At 33.2% G+C, this 19,094-nt stretch overlaps 1 protein-coding gene across 10 annotated transcripts in view; it reads right to left on the bottom strand.

The window, feature by feature from the left end:
- Nucleotides 1–12,264: 12,264 nt before the first annotated feature.
- LOC104645578 (replication protein A 70 kDa DNA-binding subunit B-like) overlaps nt 12,265–19,094 on the bottom strand; it is a 32,802-nt gene continuing 25,972 nt past the window's right edge. For 9 of the 10 annotated variants that reach the window (XM_069293332.1, XM_069293327.1, XM_069293329.1 and 6 more), the window contains 10 exons: nt 15,801–15,977; nt 15,383–15,668; nt 15,200–15,290; nt 14,946–15,079; nt 14,794–14,872; nt 14,637–14,712; nt 14,302–14,383; nt 13,677–13,800; nt 13,319–13,608; nt 12,265–12,323 (listed from right to left, as the gene is read on the bottom strand). In XM_069293332.1, the coding sequence (XP_069149433.1) occupies nt 13,712–13,800; nt 14,302–14,383; nt 14,637–14,712; nt 14,794–14,872; nt 14,946–15,079; nt 15,200–15,290; nt 15,383–15,614 (783 nt within the window). In that variant the 5' untranslated portion in view covers nt 15,615–15,668; nt 15,801–15,977 and the 3' untranslated portion in view covers nt 12,265–12,323; nt 13,319–13,608; nt 13,677–13,711. Of the gene's footprint in view, nt 12,324–13,318; nt 13,609–13,676; nt 13,801–14,301; nt 14,460–14,636; nt 14,713–14,793; nt 14,873–14,945; nt 15,080–15,199; nt 15,291–15,382; nt 15,669–15,800; nt 15,978–19,094 lie in introns of those variants that run through there. The other variant, XM_069293336.1, reaches the window with a different exon arrangement.

The raw sequence follows: 19,094 nt of genomic DNA, 5'->3' as shown, positions 1-19,094 counted from the left end.
GATATGATATGATGATTAATATTGAGTTTGTTCTTTTTATTGACTATATTCTTGTATAGCTTGAAGTTATTGTCTATAGTTGCTAATTCTACATGTCACTCCGCCAAATTCAATAGTGTTTAGTTTCTCCATATGCCCTTTCATCTTACACGTTCCGCAGGTCTTGCGCTGAATCCCTTTCATCATGACCAACGAAATGGTTCAGAAATTTGAAAAGTTCCACTACTTTTCTTTTCTTGTTATATCATATATTATTATAAGCATGAAGCTCAAAACTTAAAAGTTGAATTATCATTTTGCCCCTATAATAAATTAAAACTTATATAATTTATATATATATATAATCTTCTTATTCTCATTTCATAATCTTGACCTTTCAAATTTCTAACATAAATGTAAATAAAAATAAAAATGAGTAATTATTAAGAAATTAAAGTAGATTCATGTATCTTTAAAATTAAATTTCATCTCTATCTTTTTTATATTTATTTTAACAATAATTCATGTGATTTTTCATGTTTTCATAATTTTGTTCTATAAATTTAACTTTTTCAAGAAGAACTTTTATTTACCACTCCTACAATTCTTGTATGTAGGAACTCTAAACATGTGAAATAATGTCACAATTTGAGGTGAAAGTTGTGAGATTCCCTTATGCAGTTACGAGAATAGATAAGAATTCAATTACTGAAGCATCGGAGCTTGATGTGTTAGTTTTATACTTATTTGTAGTAAGAATTATAATAAGACTTTTTTGTCTCTCTCCATATAGTTGAATTCTTGTTTTATTAGCAAGTTGCTCTAAATTCATATTTGTAGTTGGTATGCTCAAATGTTCAGTTTCACTATAGAGACAAACAAAATGAAATGCCTAATTATCTTGCTCATGTGTACCTTTTTTTTTCTTTTCTCCGTACTTATAATTTTTTACATATACATTAATTTTCATCTTTAAGAATGAATGTGATAAAATAGGATGTTTACTCTTTTCTTTTCTTTTTATGGAAAAAAAGGTGAAACATATAATATTAGATTAATGGTGGATAAGTTATGTATGACAGAATTAAATTTTATATAAAAATAAGTAGTTATTTATAAATATCTCGATTTTTAAAATATAAATGATAAAAACTTTTTACATCTTACTTTTAAATATTTATAGTTAACTAATTAGTTTAAAGTGTTTGTGGATAAAAATTTAATACAATACTTAAAAGACATTTATTAAAAAAGTTGAAAGGTTTTGTTTTCCTTCACTCAAAGTTAATCTTACACTATCTAACATTATTCTACCAATAAAACGGAACTATCAAGAAATTTAATTTAGATAGTTGTTATTTTTTCTTTTAGCTTTGCAAACTTATTTTTTGAATTACAAACAAAGTTTATTTTATTAATTTTCATATTATTATCTCGATACATTTACTTGGAGGTCAGAAAATTGGAGTATCACAATTAGTAGTAAAACAAAGTAAGAAATCTCAATTAGACATATTTTATTATTAAGTAGTATTATCTTTTAAGAAATAATACACTTATGGGTTACACGCGCAAAGCGCGTGCCCGAAAACTAGTATATATATATACAAGAATCTTAGAGCCTTCTACATGGTACCATCACAAGTTAGTTTTTTATTTTAATTTATTTATTTTTAAAGCTAGCATTCCTCTTTCGTGAAAGGTTGTGATTTATATGAAGAGTTGCGATTTTTATGAGAAATTGTGACTTTTATGAAAGATTATGACCAACTTAAATACCTTCGGTTCCAAATTTGATTTTTGCTTTGAGTCGGGACCAACTTAAGTAATTCCGGTAATAGGGGGTAAAAGGGGGAACGTGAGTCACGACTAGCAAAATCAGGAGACAGAGCATTTCCAATTACAAGGACTTGGTCCATAAGGTTAACTCGCACAGACTTGAATTCATAGTGCTGCAGTAAAAATAACAATCATTAGTGAGGAGTGACAAAATTTGGCTGGCAGATTATTATAAATAATAATCACGAGCAAAGCAAATGTGATTACTATTATTATTCCAATACTTAAAACCGTATCCACCTTAATTAATACATTTGGAAACTAGTCTTTTCTCTTTGTTTCTTTAGTTTTTCTAACTCTTGTTCTTTATGTTGTGCGGAATTTGAGATAATACGAGAAAATATAAAACGCGAAAAACAAGACAACAGATTTACGTGGTTCACCAATAAATTGGCTACGTCCACGGGAAGAGAGGGAGCAGTTTTATTATGGAGAGGCAAAAACAGAATTACAGAATAGGGTTTGCCATAGCGTCTATATATAGTGCTAAACTACGCCCTAACAGGCTTGGGCCCAACATACAGAATCAACAGAAAATTAAGGGCCCAATACAACAAGCGAGACCCCCGTCCTTTCTGTTTGTAGCGGGTCCGATTCAAGGCATTCAACAAATCTCCACCTTGACTTGAATTCTCCGAACAGATTCTTCAGACGCACTATGATAGTGCCAGGCCTCCCCCTCTTCCTCAGAGTTGCCCCGCAGGGCAATTAACAGCTTCTGATGTTGAGCAAGTCCAAACAGTGTTGAAACTTGCTCTGTGGAACCGGCTTTGTGAACATATCAGCAGGATTATCAGCAGTTCCTACTTTCTTCACCTTGATTCTCTTCTCACTTCTCAGAAAATGATACCTTACGTCGATATGCTTGGTTCTCTCATGATGGACTTGATCCTTGGCTAGACAAATTGCGCTCAAACTGTCACAATACACCGTAGCCTGATCATGATGCAGACCAAGATCACTAACAAGCCCTTTCAACCAAATCCCTTCTTTTGCAGCCTCTGTCAAGGCCATGTACTCCGCTTCCGTAGTAGACAAAGTCACTGTAGGTTGCAAAGTTGCCTTCCAACTGACGACAGATCCTCCAAGGGTAAACACATAGCCAGTCATCGATCTTCTTGTGTCAACATCTCCAGCATAGTCTGAATCAGAATAGCCAGTAACCAAGCACTAAGTATCACCTCCATAAATGAGACCAACGTCAGATGTACCTCTAAGGTACCAGAAAATTCTCTTCACAGCCTGCCAATGTTCTCTCCCTGGTTGTCCCATGAATCTGCTCACTACACTGACTGCATGTGCTAAATCTGGCCTTGTACAGACCATAGCATACATTAAACTTCCTACGGCACTGGCATAAGGGACTCGTGACATATACTCCTTCTCTTCTTCTGACTGTGGAGCGAACATGGCAGTGAGATGGATATTGGCAGCACTGGGGGTATCAATGGGCTTAGATGAAGACATGCCAAACCTCGCCAAGACCTTCTGAATGTAGCTTCTCTGTGACAAGAAAAGTTTCCTTCTCTCTCTGTCTCTAATGATCTCCATCCCTAAAATCTTCCGAGCGGCTCCCAGATCCTTCATCTCAAACTCAGCACTAAGTAAACCCTTCAGCTTCTGAATGTCATACTTCTTCTTTGCAGCTATCAACATATCATCTACATAAAGCACCAGATAGATGAATGAATCATCATTGAGCCTATTGTAGTAGACACAACAATCATATGAGCTCCGACTATAGCCCAACTTCACCATATAGCTGTCAAACCTTTTATACCACTGCCTTGGAGACTGCTTAAGTCCATATAAGGACTTCTTCAACTTGCAGACGTGATTTTCCTTCCCTGGAACTTGGAAACCATCCGGCTGAGTCATGTATATCTCTTCCTCCAACTCTCCATGTAGAAACGTTGTCTTCACATCAAGTTGTTCAAGCTCCAGATTCTGATGTGCAACTATCGCTAGTAACACTCGGATGGAAGTATGTCTGACCACTGGTGAGAAGATCTCATTGTAGTCCACTCCCTCTCTTTGGTTGAAACCTCTGGCAACAACCCTGGCTTTATACTTGACTCCTTCTGCTGGTGATATCCCTTCCTTCTTCTTGAAAACCCATTTGCAAGTAATAATCTTTCTCCCCGAAGGCTGTATGACCAGATCCCATGTCTGATTCTTGTGTAGGGACTCCATCTCATCTCCCATAGCGGCAAACTATTTTTCAGAATCAGAACTTAAAATGGCTTCTTTGTAAGTAGACGGCTCAGATGTATCTACCTCTTCAGCAACCTGCAGTGCATAACCCACCATGTCCTCAAAACCATACCTCGTAGGTGGCCGAACTCCAACCCTCCTTGGCCGATCTTGAGCTATACTCTGATGGATATCTGATGGCATAGATTCTGGAATATCAGTTTTAGTCTGTGGCTCTTGATCCTCCTCTTCAGGTTCTTTTAAATCACTCTCGTTCTGAATGACTTGAAACTCCACCTGTTTGTCAAGACTCCCAGTTTCTGACGTAGTTGTAGGCTTCACAATGGTTCTAAGAAGAGAACTTTCATCAAAGACAACGTTCCTGCTCATAATAACCCTCTTTTCTGCTGGAGACCAGATTCTGAAACCTTTCACTCCATCTCCGTAGCCCACAAATACTCCCTTTTTAGCTCTTGGTTCTAACTTACCTTCACTGACGTGATAGTAAGCCGTACAACCAAAAGCTTTCAGATTTGAATAATCAGCAGCTTTTCCTGACCACATCTCCATAGGTGTCTTGCACTGTATGTCTGTATGTGGTCCGCGGTTAATCAAGTAGCAAGCTGTACTAACCGCTTCTGCCCAGAATCTTCTATCTAGCCCAGCATTAGAGAGCATGCACCTTGCTCTCTCCAGAAGTGTTTGATTCATCCGCTCAGCTACACCGTTCTGCTGTGGTGTATTTCTGACTGTACGATGTCGAGCAATCCCTTCATCCTTACAGAATTGATCAAATTCAGACCAACAGAATTCCAGCCCATTATCAGTTCGCAACCTCTTGATCTTCTTCCCTGTTTGATTTTCCATCAAAATTTTCCACTCCTTGAACTTCTGGAAGGCTTCACTTTTATGCTTCATCATGTACACCCAAGTCATCCTTGAGTAGTCATCAATAATGGACACAAAAAATCTGCAGCCTCCCAAAGACTCAACACGGCATGGACCCCAGCAATCAGAATGGATATAATCAAGTGTGCCTTTTGTTCTATGAATGGCCTTTGGAAACTTGTTGCGATGTAGTTTTCCAAAAACACAATGTTCACAAAACTCTAGGCTCTTAACCTTATGACCAGCAAGTAAATCCTCCTTTGACAGAATTTGCATCCCTCTTTCACCCATATGACCAAGTCTCATGTGCCATAACTTAGTCATATCCTTCTGGTGAAATTCTGACGATGCATGGGCTGAACCTGTAACCGTGGAACCTTGTAGAAAATACAAAGTACCACGCATGACACCTTTCAGAATCAAATTTGAACCCTTCCAGACCCGCAAGACTCCATCTTTTCCCGACCAGCTGAATCCCTTGCTGTCCAAAATACTGAGAGATATCAGATTTTTCGTCATCAATGGAACGTGCCTGACCTCGTTCAATGTGCAGAAGCTACCGTCATGTGTCCTTATCTTGATCGAGCCTATCCCAACCACCTTGCATACAGAACTGTTGGCCATCGAGATGCTGCCTCCGTCTACCTGCTCATAAGTCGTGAACCACTCTCTCCTAGGACAGATGTGATAGGATGCCCCAGAATCAAGAACCCACACATCTGAATAATGAGTGTGCTCATCCGCAACTAGGGCAATATCTTCTTCAGAATTGGTGTCTTCTTCAGCAACAGCAGCAGACACTGATTGTTTTTCCGATTGCTTCTTCTTCTTCGGACAATCAAATTTCCAATGTCCCTTCTCCTTGCAGTAATTACAAACATCATCCGGCTTTGCACCCTTCGACATCGGCTTATTTTTCTTTCTGCCGTTTTTTCTTCCCTTTCCGCTACTGGTGAACAGACCGGAAGGCTGTATGTCCGTACTTGTGCCGTTAGCCTTATGCCGTAATTCCCTGCTATGAAGGGCCGATCTGACTTCTTCCAGTGACACAGTTTCTTTCCCAACAATGAACAATTGAACAAAATTCTCAAACGACATTGGGAGAGATACTAACAGAATCAGGGCAGCATCTTCATCCTCGATCTTCACATCGATATTACGCAATTCTAATAGCAAAGTATTCAATTGCTCTAAGTGTTCCCTGAGTTGTGTACCTTCAGCCATTCGTAAACCGAATAGACGTTGTTTCAGAAGCAGCTTGTTGGTTAGAGATTTTGTCATGTACAAACTCTCCAGCTTCAACCACAGACCAGCAGCAGTCTCTTCATCCGAGACCTCCGTGATGACGTCATCCGCGAGACACAGCATGATCGTCGAGTGCGCCTTTTCCTCCAGAATCGCCATCTCAGGAGTAACGACGGCGTTCTTGTCTTTCGACAACGGCGCCCAGAAACCTTGCTGTTTCAACAAAGCCCACATCTTGATCTGCCATAAACTGAAACTGTTCCTCCCTGTGAATTTGTCGATTTTCACGTTCAAAGCAGACATCTCGAATTCTCCAAGAACACCGATTAACCGAGAGGCTCTGATACCAATTTGTTGTGCGGAATTTGAGATAATACGAGAAAATATAAAACGCGAAAAACAAGACAACAGATTTACGTGGTTCACCAATAAATTGGCTACGTCCACGGGAAGAGAGGGAGCAGTTTTATTATGGAGAGGCAAAAACAGAATTACAGAATAGGGTTTGCCATAGCATCTATATATAGTGCTAAACTACGCCCTAACAGGCTTGGGCCCAATATACCGAATCAACAGAAAATTAAGGGCCCAATACAACAAGCGAGACCCCCGTCCTTTCTGTTTGTAGCGGGTCCGATTCAAGGCATTCAACACTTTAATAAACAAATCATAAATATATGAGGTGGTAATTAGCAACAATTGAGAACTTTGTGTTGTCAAAGATCCTAAATATGATACAACAGTTCATAAGTGAAAAAGGGATTTTTTACTTTCAACAGCTTACCAAGCCACAATCATAATGAAGAAAGGATAGAAAATCAGAAGAACTAATTTGTTCATTACTCCTCCCGTCCCTTGTTAGTTGTGATAGTTTCGAGTCAAACGATAAGGATATTGACTAATATTTGTTATGTATTTTTTCATCATATTGATTGATATGCAAAAAAATTGTAATTTAAGTAATTTTCGTATAATTTTTATATCTAATATTTTAATTTAAAATATTGATTTAATGTAATCTAATTTTAATTTTAAAAATAATTAGATAAACGTTTGAAAAACGCATCATGACAAGTAAAAGTAGTCAAATTATTAAACTATTGCTATTTGAAGCATCAAAATAAATAATTAAATTTTACTTACCATACTTTAAAACAATAAAAATATACAATTATTTGAGTGTAACTATGTATTACGTACGTGTGAACTGGTTAAAGGACATAAACAAAAATTCCAATCAAGAAAAAAAAAGGTGTATATTTCAGCTTCTGGTAATTTCAATCCCATGAAATCTTCAAGGGAACTAAACTTTCGACATACAAAGTCTTACTTGTCCCAATAATATAATGACTTTGTGTCAATTTAAATTCAGTATATTTATTTTTTCGCAGGTTATACTCAATGAAAGAACCATTATACTTTGTCCATAGTATGTTCCCATTCTCCTTAACACATAGGAAGATACCTTGTGGTTCAAGATCTGACATTCGAGTGAGTGAGTCAAAAGTAGGAAACTTGTGAATACAGTTCCACCTATCTTTCTCCAGCGACCAAATCAAATTTTCCTCGCCAATCGTTGTAAAAACACACACGCCATCACCCAATGCATGTAATTTCGGCCTTTCCCCACATGTTCTTGGCACTGGTGTTACCATAAATTTTTCATCTACTAGATGGAAAGATATAATTTCCTTGTCATATGACATCCGGTAAATCACACCGTTTAATGAAACTTGATTATCGTCTAGGTACGTGTGAGAAGAATCATCCGGGCAAATTGGAAAAGCACTGTGAATTGTTCTCCAATGTTGATCTTTAATAGAGTATACTTCAACAACGTTGAAGTATTTGTTTATCAAGTAATGTGCACATATAACCTTGTAATCTTCAGCCACAAAATCATAGGCAAAACCAAATATTGGAGATGTTATCGAACAAAGATTTTTATTCAGAGAATTTGGAATGAGTTTGTATTTTCCAATTGCAGGATTGAATAGTGTCATGCTATAGCCAGGATCCTATGACGTCAGTAGGACCAAGCCACTACATGAAAACACTTGTAAAAAATATTTAAAACAGAATTCTGGGATATTCAAATATACAACTTTTGAATCAGCATTAATTGATGCTTCCGTTGATACAATTTTATACTTGGGGTTTGTTGTATGTACAGCTGGAATGAAACTAACCAAGACAATTTTTTTACGACTAATATCCATAGATGAGTTATGTAGATATGACTTGATGAAGTCGGCGTCATCAACACAACAATGCCATGATTTACAGCAACTTTTGAATCGTGAAAGAGATTTCATAGGAAGCTTTAAAAGGATCGAGTTGACAATATCTCTAGGCAAATAAGGAATATTTGCGCGTCCGTCCATCTTGCTTATAGTTTTTTTTTAATTACGATTGCTTTATAATACAATGTAAGCCTTATTCAACTCTAACTCTAAATCCAAGTAGTAGAAGGTAATAAGTTGGACTTTGCCCAAATTATGAGCTTGTTTACCATAAATATATTTTATTTTTCATTCCTCGGTCATGCATATTTTACTTCATCAATATTATTGAAGCAAAGAACAACATATAATCATATCTATCATAATAAAATAGGTTTTATCTTCAAAGTTAAATTACAGTTTTGCCCTTATTGTTAATTAAAATATTTTACAAACCTAATTAATTAAATATTAAGCAATAATATTTTAATTATTTTTTAGATTATGAGTTATTTGTCAAAATGAAAATCAAATAATTATTAATTATACTGTATAATGAATTACCCAAAATAAATAATTACAAATTAAATGCAAGTTCATGTTTGGTGAAGAATCTAATCACAGATTAATTGCAAGTGCATGTATGGTGAAGAACCCAAGAGTTATTTGTATGACTTTTTGATTTGGCATGACTTTTGAGTTTCTATATGACATTATATATTTACTACTATAAATACACTTGTGTGCTTCAAGCGAAGGTAGTTTTATGTAAACTTTTTCACGAAGTAATCTTAGTTATTTTTTTTATTTTGCTTGTTTTGTTGAGATAAATGAATAATGGAAATGCTGATGATATGAAAGAATTTTCATCAGGTTCATTATTAAGGTGGAAGAGATAATGAAAGAGATTTTTTTTAAAAAAAATTAATGACATTTCATTAATGTATCTTGATTGTTTAATTTACGATATTAGTTTCGATTTTTGTTTAATTTGATATATGTTCCCATTTTTTCAAGATTGAAAAGATGTTAGAATGAAAGAAAATTTAAATATGCACACATATTATGTTTTGCTTATAGATTCTATTATGTATTTATTATTGTATATATTTTGTTTGCTTTCGAGACTTAATTTTTTGTCGTTTGTTGCGGTGCTTAATACAAGAGGAACAAAAGCCTCAGATTATGATATTCAGTAATAAGATCATGTATGCCGGATAATCTTTTATTCATGATATTCTTATAAACAAGGTCTTCAAAAACAGGATATATATAGACATTATGAAGTAAGAATGTAAATAATGTAATTTGTCAATGAAAATTATGTAATATAAAATTAAAATAATAAAACATGATTCAAGATTTTTAAAAATACGATGATAATAAAATATTATTGCGATGAATTTGGAAAGTTAATAAATAATATTAAATAGTGTGATTAGTTTAGTGCTTTAAATTTGAATAAGACACCTAAAACAAATTTGATCTTTTTATAAACATACAACAATAGATTTTACATAATATAGAATGTTTGAACATTTGAGAGACTTCATAATATTCAATAATGAAAGAATAAAAGATAATGAAGAGAAGTAAGAGAACATAATACTGTTGGTTCATGATAATCATCATAATAAATGAACTAGACAATAATATAGATAGTCACACGCGAAACTAGAAAGTATATTACAATTAGCTAGCCACATAAGAATCTAAAAAAGATACTACAATCAACTAAACTACATTCAATTTAATTTCTTAATTATATTTTCCATACACTTTTTTTTCTTCAAGTTTATCAATACATGAAAGCGATTGCTTTAGTGGCCTTATGGTTGAGACACCCCTGAATACATATATTCAGTTTCTTTATCTCATGAAATCCCTACTAAGAGTATTAGGCTATTATTTTTATTCTATAGTTGAAGTAGATGAAGATGACTCTGAAATTTTGATAGGATATGAAAGGAGTCGATAAGAAGTCAGAGAGTTATGTACTAAGTTTATACTTATTTTTTCATCTATATATACATCAATTTTATAAGAATAATGTCTACATTGTATTTTTTTCTTAAATCTATTTCTTTTTTTTAGCTCTATTAGACTTCTTAATTTAGTTTTCTATAAATATTTTATCGTCATAAGTCTTTATTCTTATTTTTTAATTGTTGTATTTTATTATTCATTACAATTATATATATAATTCATAAAATTTTAGTCATTCTAACTTATCTATAAAAATTTACATGAAACACACGTGCGAAGCATGTGCTCAGAAACTAGTATATTATTATAAAAGGGAACAAAAAATTAAAAAGTTGAATTACATTTTATTCCTACTTTAAATTAAAATGTTATAAAAGCATTTAAATATTTTAATTTAAATATTAAATTATATCATTTTAATAAAAATGTGAATGACTTTTGCACTTCCATTGATTAATTTCTAATTAAAATATCTAATTTAATAATATTTATCATTTATAATCTATATATATATTCAATTTAATTATCATCATATAATCTATATATATATTTAATCTAGCTCGTAACATTCATAATTTTGAAAATTTTAAAAGTTTATGCACATTAAAATCACTTAGAAAACTGTAATCTCTCAATTTATAATATCAGGTTGAAAATTAATTACACCCATCTACATTTTACTAAATCTATACAACCCCCTTTATATCTTATGTTGTCACTGCTAAAAAGGAACATGTTCTCTTCCAAAATTGAGAGAATTCCTCCAAGATTATACAATTTTATAATGTAAAAATTCCAACAAAAATTGAAAGAGGTAAGTTGGACTCTAAATCCAAGTAGTAGAAGGTAATAAGTTGGACTCGACCCAAATTATGAGCTTGTTTACCATAAATATATTTTATTTTTCATTCCTCGGTCATGCATATTTTACTTCATCAATATTATTGAAGCAAAGAACAACATACAATAATAACAATAATAACAATAATAATAATAATAATAATAATAATTATATATATATATATATATATATATATAATTATTATTATTATTATTATTATAAGAGGGAACAAAAAATTTAAAAGTTGAATTACGATTTTATCCCTACTTTAAATTAAAATGTTATAAAAGCATTTAAATATTTTAATTTAAATATTAAATTATATCATTTTAATAAAAATGTGAATAACTTTTGCACTTCCATTGATTAATTCCTAATTAAAATATCTAATTGAATAATATTTATCATTTATAATTTATATATATATTCAATTTAATTATCATCATATAATCTATATATATATATATATATATATATATATTTAATCTAGCTCGTAACATTCATAATTTTGAAAATTTTAAAAGTTTATGCACATTAAAATCACTTAGAAAACTGTAATCTCTCAATTTACTAGATGGGCAAGGCCAGTGGCAAGCACGGGCCCAATAGTCAAAATATCAGAATCATTGATGATAGTTGTCACAGAAGATAAGATAATGTGATATGTTATATAGTATTAGAGATGTTCAAAATATATGTACAACTGATATTGGACATCAAGATGATCCATAGTAACAAAGGTAATAAAATCAAAATATTTTTTTGACATATGAGATCAACATGTGGATGCTGCTGTTCATTTTCAGTTGCTGATCTTCTTCATCATTCCCAAAACCATAGCATAGGGAGTTGTTAGGGGTTGCTGAGAAAATTGTTAGTGTTAGTAAATTTAGAAAGTTGAGTTGTTAATGACAAAAGTGAAACCATTCAAAAAGTATATATGACAAAAATGTGGAATATAATATTACCAGCGAAGCTAAATAACGAAGGCTTCACAAAAAGTTAACTGATTCATTTCCTGGACAAAAAGTTAACTGATTCATTTCATTCTCCCTATTGAGCAAACTTGAATCGACTGAGAATCCAAAAACTTCATTAAGCAAAAGTCACAAAATCAAGTGAGGAAGTTCCTGTAATTAGAGAAATCAAGGTATGTTAAAAAGTGAAAATACAATATTTAAATTCATATCAGTTGGATGTTGTCATTGTCCTGTATTTAAATAGGCAATAATACATGAGATAATTGGCAGAATTTGAGAAAAACTCATTGTACAAACAGAGGATTGCTTCAGATCCTCAGTATTTAGGGGTGAGAAATTCATATTTTCCAGTGAGGTAAGCAGGTTCAGTGAAAGTATACCAAGATGCTCATGTAAGTTATAATGTAAAGTTCGCAGAAATCAAACTGGAAAATGGTACAATTTTTTAACACAATAAATGTTGGGAAGATATATGTTATGCTATTGCAGAAGTTCATCACTTGATTTACATTGTTGGGTGGTTTGTTTTTCATAAGATTAAACTATAATTATTAGAATTCTGAAGGCATATCAAAAACAAAGATGCAAACAGAGGCATGGTATACCTGATTTTTGGAAAAAATGCAGCAGTTGGCTAACTTAAAAGTGCAGCAAAGTTTAGCCAAATACATAGGCAAACCATTGGCTCAAATATAGCCAAAAGTGTAGCAAGATTTAGCTCAACACATAGCAACAATAGACAGAAATTTGATCAGAAGTGTAACAAATAGTTTAGTCTAAAATTCAGCAGCAATACGATACAAAATCAGCAACCCATGGTCTAAAATACATCAAAAAATGGAGCCAAAAAAGATTAAAATGCAACAATGATTCAACCTCAAAATGAGGTATCAAACCATAGCAGTCAACCTCATCAAAGGCAACAATTAATTCTCATCAAAGACAGATAGGGCAGACACATTATCTCTATTTTTTTCAATTCCTGTTTGAAGTAGTTCATGATTTGTTAAACTAATTTATAATTTATCAATGACAGTCTTAAATTTTATTAAATTTCAAATACTTGTAAATGTTTTGAACTGTTAATCATTGTGATTTATAATTAAATTTTGAATAATAAATGTGATAATCAGATGTAGACTGACCTTTACAGTTTTTTTGTTGGTGTGGGTGGTTCAAATTTCAGAGTTGCATTTGAAGAACCAGCTGCAGTAGTTGTTTCTGTCACCTCCATCTCACTTATCTCCAAAGGTCTTACCTTTTTGGAATTCCTATCAATAGTAGTTGGTGGAGTATGTTTCTTTTCCATGTAGGAAATAATGGAGTAAGTTGCTTGTGTGTTGTTTGAGGTACCCCAAGATGACTTCCTTAGCTGAATTTGAAATAGTTTGTTGGACAACATCTCATGGACATGATTAATATACAAGGATTGCTTCTGTAAATGTAAAGAGTGAGAAGAAACTCTTTGTGACAATAGATGTGTTGGCTGGAATAAGAGATCACCTTAGCACAGGTTATGTCAAATATGTCTTCCGCTGTCATAGAGAGTAGTTTTTCTCCCAATTCAACAGAGATAGATGCTGTGACTGTAGCAGTACCGTCAGTAAGATCAATTTGAAAGATACACCTGAAATCATGATAAGTTAAAAATATGAGTGTTTGTTACTTTTCCTTTTTCTGACTATTTGAGATTTGATTTAATGTGCTTTTTTCTTTTATTATTATAGGGACAATTTATGATTCTTTCTTAATACGTATCAATAATATTTGTTGTTATGTGTGTGATCTATTAATTTTAGAGGTTGAAGGACAGCCTTCTACCAAAAACTGTTTTCCATTTTGGCACTTACATAGTTAAAGTATAACTTAATGCTTCTGTATATGTATAGGTATTATATTATTTTTTCAAACATATAATTGTACTAAATGAAGATATCTTAAAGTAAAACTATTTACAACTACTAATCAACTAATGTAAAGTCAATTTGGTATAAACTTGTCACTATTTTCTGTTATAAATGATACACATCAGTAAACATTGCCATATATACGGGTTATCAATAGAACATAATATGTATTCTTAAGTAGATATATCAATTGAACAAAGACGAATGAGAAAGAGAAATACCGAGGAAGTAATGTTGTTTTCCGATTGCATTTTGGACAATGAAAATCCTTTCTATCTTTTGTGCGCTTCTTTTGTTTGCATCCTGAGCATTCAAGTACACAAAACTCTTACAATTCATCTGATATGGCCATTTCTGCTTCAACATAGAAGAGTCCCATCTGTTGGGAAATATTATATACATAATACATGTTGAGTTACTGATGAATAAATAAAATTTGTTTTATTATTTAATAAATATGCAAACTTTTAAATTATCAGTTTGAAGTATGACTTATAGAAGTTGGTGATGAAATTTGTTCAATAGAGACAACTTGTTGGCCTGCAGGAGTCAATACCATGAGAGGGGCAGATGAGCTTATTGAGGTTTTGTTCGACGCTCGACCTAACAACATTGATTTGTTTTCTTTTGCCCTATTGTTACAACAAATAGTTGGTTTAATACGTTCTTTAAATGCAAATTAAAGCTAGAGAATAGTGATGACATGTTAGTACCATTTGGTGAGTTCTACTGCCTGTGGGTAAGTAGGAGCTACGCGTATTGTTGAATTGTACCTACTCTGCAGTGACAACCCTGTACGACAGAAAGCTTGCATAACGTTTTGTTATTATATAAATTTTTTTGGTAAAAAGTTCAATGCATGTACCTTGAAAAGTAGAGATTCCTATATTCCTGCCAAGGATTACAATAAGATCCATTTCTTTTTCCATTTTTGCTTCGATTTCATTTCCTTCAATTTCTCCAAAATCCTCCCATAGAGTGAGGAGAAATTGGTTTTTGCTGAAGTAACATGATAACGACCAGATGATAAGTGATGGTACGATTAAGTAAACAATAAAAGTGTTTACTTATTCAAAATATTTTCATTAAATGGGAAAATATAAGGCAAAATGGGCTTACTGATTGTCACAAATGATAATTTCTCGACCCTTATGATTAGTGCGACCTGCGTATTTTTGAGGACTACAACGGAGAACGATTGCCAGTATATCTGTGTATATAATAAAGTATGAAATGTTGTAAGTGTGTGTATCAGTAAGCAGATATATTTTACTGTTGTAAAAGTTAATAGGGTGGATATACCAATTTCAAGAGCAGAATCAAGCATCATGTGAGGAATGCGGTCAAAGGTTGTGAGATTCAGCTTGGTTGGTGGTGGAAGTGGATTCTCAACTCCATTAGATGGTGTGATATGTTCAATTACTGTTTCTTTGTCAAGAACCCAGTAAAATTTGTGTATCGGCTTTCCGTGTGAAGTTTGGGAGATTTTGACTCTTGCGGTAGAGATGAGATAAGTATTCATGAGTTTAAGCATTTCTGCATACTGTTCAATTTCATCTGCATACAGTACTGCCTTTATTTGGCATTCCTGAAAGTGAGAGTTGTAGAGATCTGAGAATAAGTTAAACTGTTTACTAAGAGTAAAATAAAACAAAAATTTTCATATGAGGTAAATATTAAAAAAGGAGAATATTGATGAGATTAAATGTAATGAGCTCACTTGTTCATCTTCTAAAATCAAATTTTGGAATCTACATTTCTTGTCAGGGCTTTCTCTCGGGCGTCCGATTTCCACAATTTGCACTTTGCAAATTCAATCTTGTGTTGTTAATGCTATTAGATCGATGTTCAATCTTAGTACCATGTTTGTTAGAAATATTTAACCAAGCAGTAGTATCTGCAAGATAGCATCACTATTGAGTGAAAGTCCTTTCTTTTATGTGGTTGCATGAACATGAACAATTGAATTAGGAAGAACATGCAAGAACATATTGTCCAAAATTGAAATTTTAATTGAAAATAACAAGTTTAATTTTGTCCCATATTGATTTTCTTCTTTGATGACAACTAAATTCTGCAAGAAAAATTGAAAATGGGAAGAGGGAAAACATGAAAAGGGGAAAAATACCTTAGAAAGAGAGCAATAAGTGAAAGTCCTTTCTTTTATGTGGTTGCATGAACATGAACAATTGAATTAGGAAGAACATGCAAGAACATATTGTCCAAAATTGAAATTTTAATTGAAAATAACAAGTTTAATTTTGTCCCATATTGATTTTCTTCTTTGATGACAACTAAAATCTGCAAGAAAAATTGAAAATGGAAGAGGGAAAACATGAAAAGGGGAAAATACCTTAGAAAGAGAGAAATATTTTTTTTCTTCAATGGAAAGGATGACAAATTTGTGCTTTATGAGTAATGATGATGATGAATAATGAGTAATAATGTGTATATATATATATAATATATATATATTATCTATATATAAAAATATATACAATACTAAGTAGACACGTTATACTATACAAAAGTACATGTGTCTTCTTTAAAATTGATAGATTTGGCAGCCAATGAGATTGTGCCAAAAAAGAGAAAAAGTTATTGCATTTGATAGTAAAATTTAATGATATATTATATGTCAGAAAAAGAAGTTATTACATTGAAAGCATAATTTGAATAGCCTTTGGTCCAAGTTTGTTTTTCAGCTCCATAATTTTATTTTATTATTATAAGATATATAAATTTGGAAATTGATAAATATGGAGTAGAAAATAAAAATGGCAGAAATCACTTATCTTTGTTCAAGTATATGTATTGTGTATTTATCTTGAGTGATTGCTATGAAGTTGCCTTTTAGGATTTTTTGAGAATTTGTTTGAGAATTAACAGTTATTATAACTAAATAAAATAAACTGAAAACCAGTATATTATTTTTGAGGTAAGAAAATGGTTGTGTAGCAAGTTTTAACTCCTGTCCAAGTTAAATTTTACAGTTGGTATGTATATATACATAAAACTTTCATGTCTGTAAAAATCAATAAATTACCACTTGAAATAATAGATATTTTCTTACCTGGACATAACAAAATTAGTAAGACTTATTCTTTAAATTAGAAAGGACCACACAATTTGGTAGTGAACTAGGTCAGATATACTTGGTGATTGACATGTTTCAATTTGTCCAATGTTCTACTGAAGTTGTGACTGCATTTTTGTAACGACCTGTTTAGTCGTTTTGAGCAACAGATTTTATTTCTGAAAAACTGGCGGAAACGACGGACCCCACGATGGACCGTCATGGGCACGACGGACTGTCGCAGGGTCTCGTTTCAAAACACTTAGAAAAACTGAAAATTGGGTACTGAAATCGACTCTCTGAACTTCGTAACGGAATGGCAGGACGGACCGTCACAGATTCTTCAGAGAAATTGAGTCTCTGAACTCTGTGACGGGCAGCAGGACGGACCGTCGCAGGCGCGACAGGCCGTCACAGACTGCGAAATCCCAGTCTGGGTCGGATTTCTTGATACGTTTTAAGGGACGTTTTTGACTATTCTTGCCTTAATTATAAAGTTAGTAGGTTAATGTTAATAAGTCTAATTACTTGGGGGTTAAAAGAGGTAACCTTAAGTTAATTAGTGGGGCATTATTGCCATCTTTTATTCTTAATTATATACTAATTAAGGTAAAAGAAAGAGGGTTGGAATAAGAAAAAGAATAGAACAGAAAAAGAGAGAAGGGAATCGATAGAGAGAGAGACGATCGAGAAAGGGAAACACAAAGCTTTGGAGAAAATTTGCTTGCTTGATCACTAATCTTCGGTGGAGGTAGGTTATGGTTTTCATGCTTTCATATTAAACTCTTAATAGAGAATGATATGTATTGATAGTATTGTAAACCCTGCTATGTGCTTAATTGTATGCATGCATGAACGTGATTATATAATTGTGATTATATTAAGCATGATGAAGTTATTGAATCCCAAATCTTGATAAAAACCTAATCTCTTTTTAATGATGATGCCTTGGTAAGGGAGAAGGCTTGATGAACTTTTTAATGAGATTGATGATGCCTTGGTAAGGGAGAAGGCTTGATGAGTTGATAGAATGAGATTAGGGGATCGGGTGTCACAAACCGACACGTAGAATTAGGGGATCGGGTGTCACGAACTGACACGTAGATTTAGGGGATCGAGTGTCACGAACCGACACGTAGATTTAGGGGATCGGGTGTCACGAACCGACACGTAGATTTAGGGGATCGGGTGTCACGAACCGACACGTAGATTTAGGGGATCGGGTGTCACGAACCGACACGTAGATTTAGGGGATCGGAGTGTCACGTACCGACACAAGAGGATTAATGGATATGAGGGAGCGGAGTGTCACGTACCGACACAAGAGAAATAAAGATAATGAATCTTGAAAGATGTTAATATACTCAATCTAATGAACATGATTCCCAAATGAGTATGGTATTGAGGCTTGAGTCCTCATGTGTGAACTTGACGGAAATTGTTAATGATATAGTGCTTGTTGTTGCTATATGTTGAGTATCATAGTTGATTTTATGATATTACTTGGTATATATTGTTTTCTATTTTGAGTTGGCCGATGATATCTACTCAGTACCCGTGTTTTGTACTGACCCCTACTTTTATGTTTTCTTCTTGTTTATTTGTGGAGTGCAGCAAACGTGCCGTCGTCTTCAACTCAACAGTAATTCTAGCCAGTCTTCGTCACACCGGATCTTCAGGGTGAGCTAATGCTTCTAGCTTGGACTGGATCTTCTTCCTCAAGTCTTGATGCCTTGAACTTCCGGCATGGACTAGCTTCTTATGTATTTTTAGCTTTTAGAATACTCTTAGTCTAGTCATTTGATCATAGATGTTCTTGTGGTGATGACTTCCAGATTTTGGGGATAATGATAAGTTTTTGAGTTATAGAAGTTGATGATTGATTTTACTTATGAGTTTAAGTCTTCCGCATTATTTTCTGTTGATATTATATTGAGA

This window comes from Solanum lycopersicum, chromosome 2 (genome assembly GCF_036512215.1).
Source record: "Solanum lycopersicum chromosome 2, SLM_r2.1".
Classification (NCBI taxonomy): Eukaryota; Viridiplantae; Streptophyta; class Magnoliopsida; order Solanales; family Solanaceae; genus Solanum; species Solanum lycopersicum.
The sequence above is the reverse complement of the archived record's forward strand: the minus strand, read 5'-3'. Positions and strand labels throughout refer to the sequence as shown.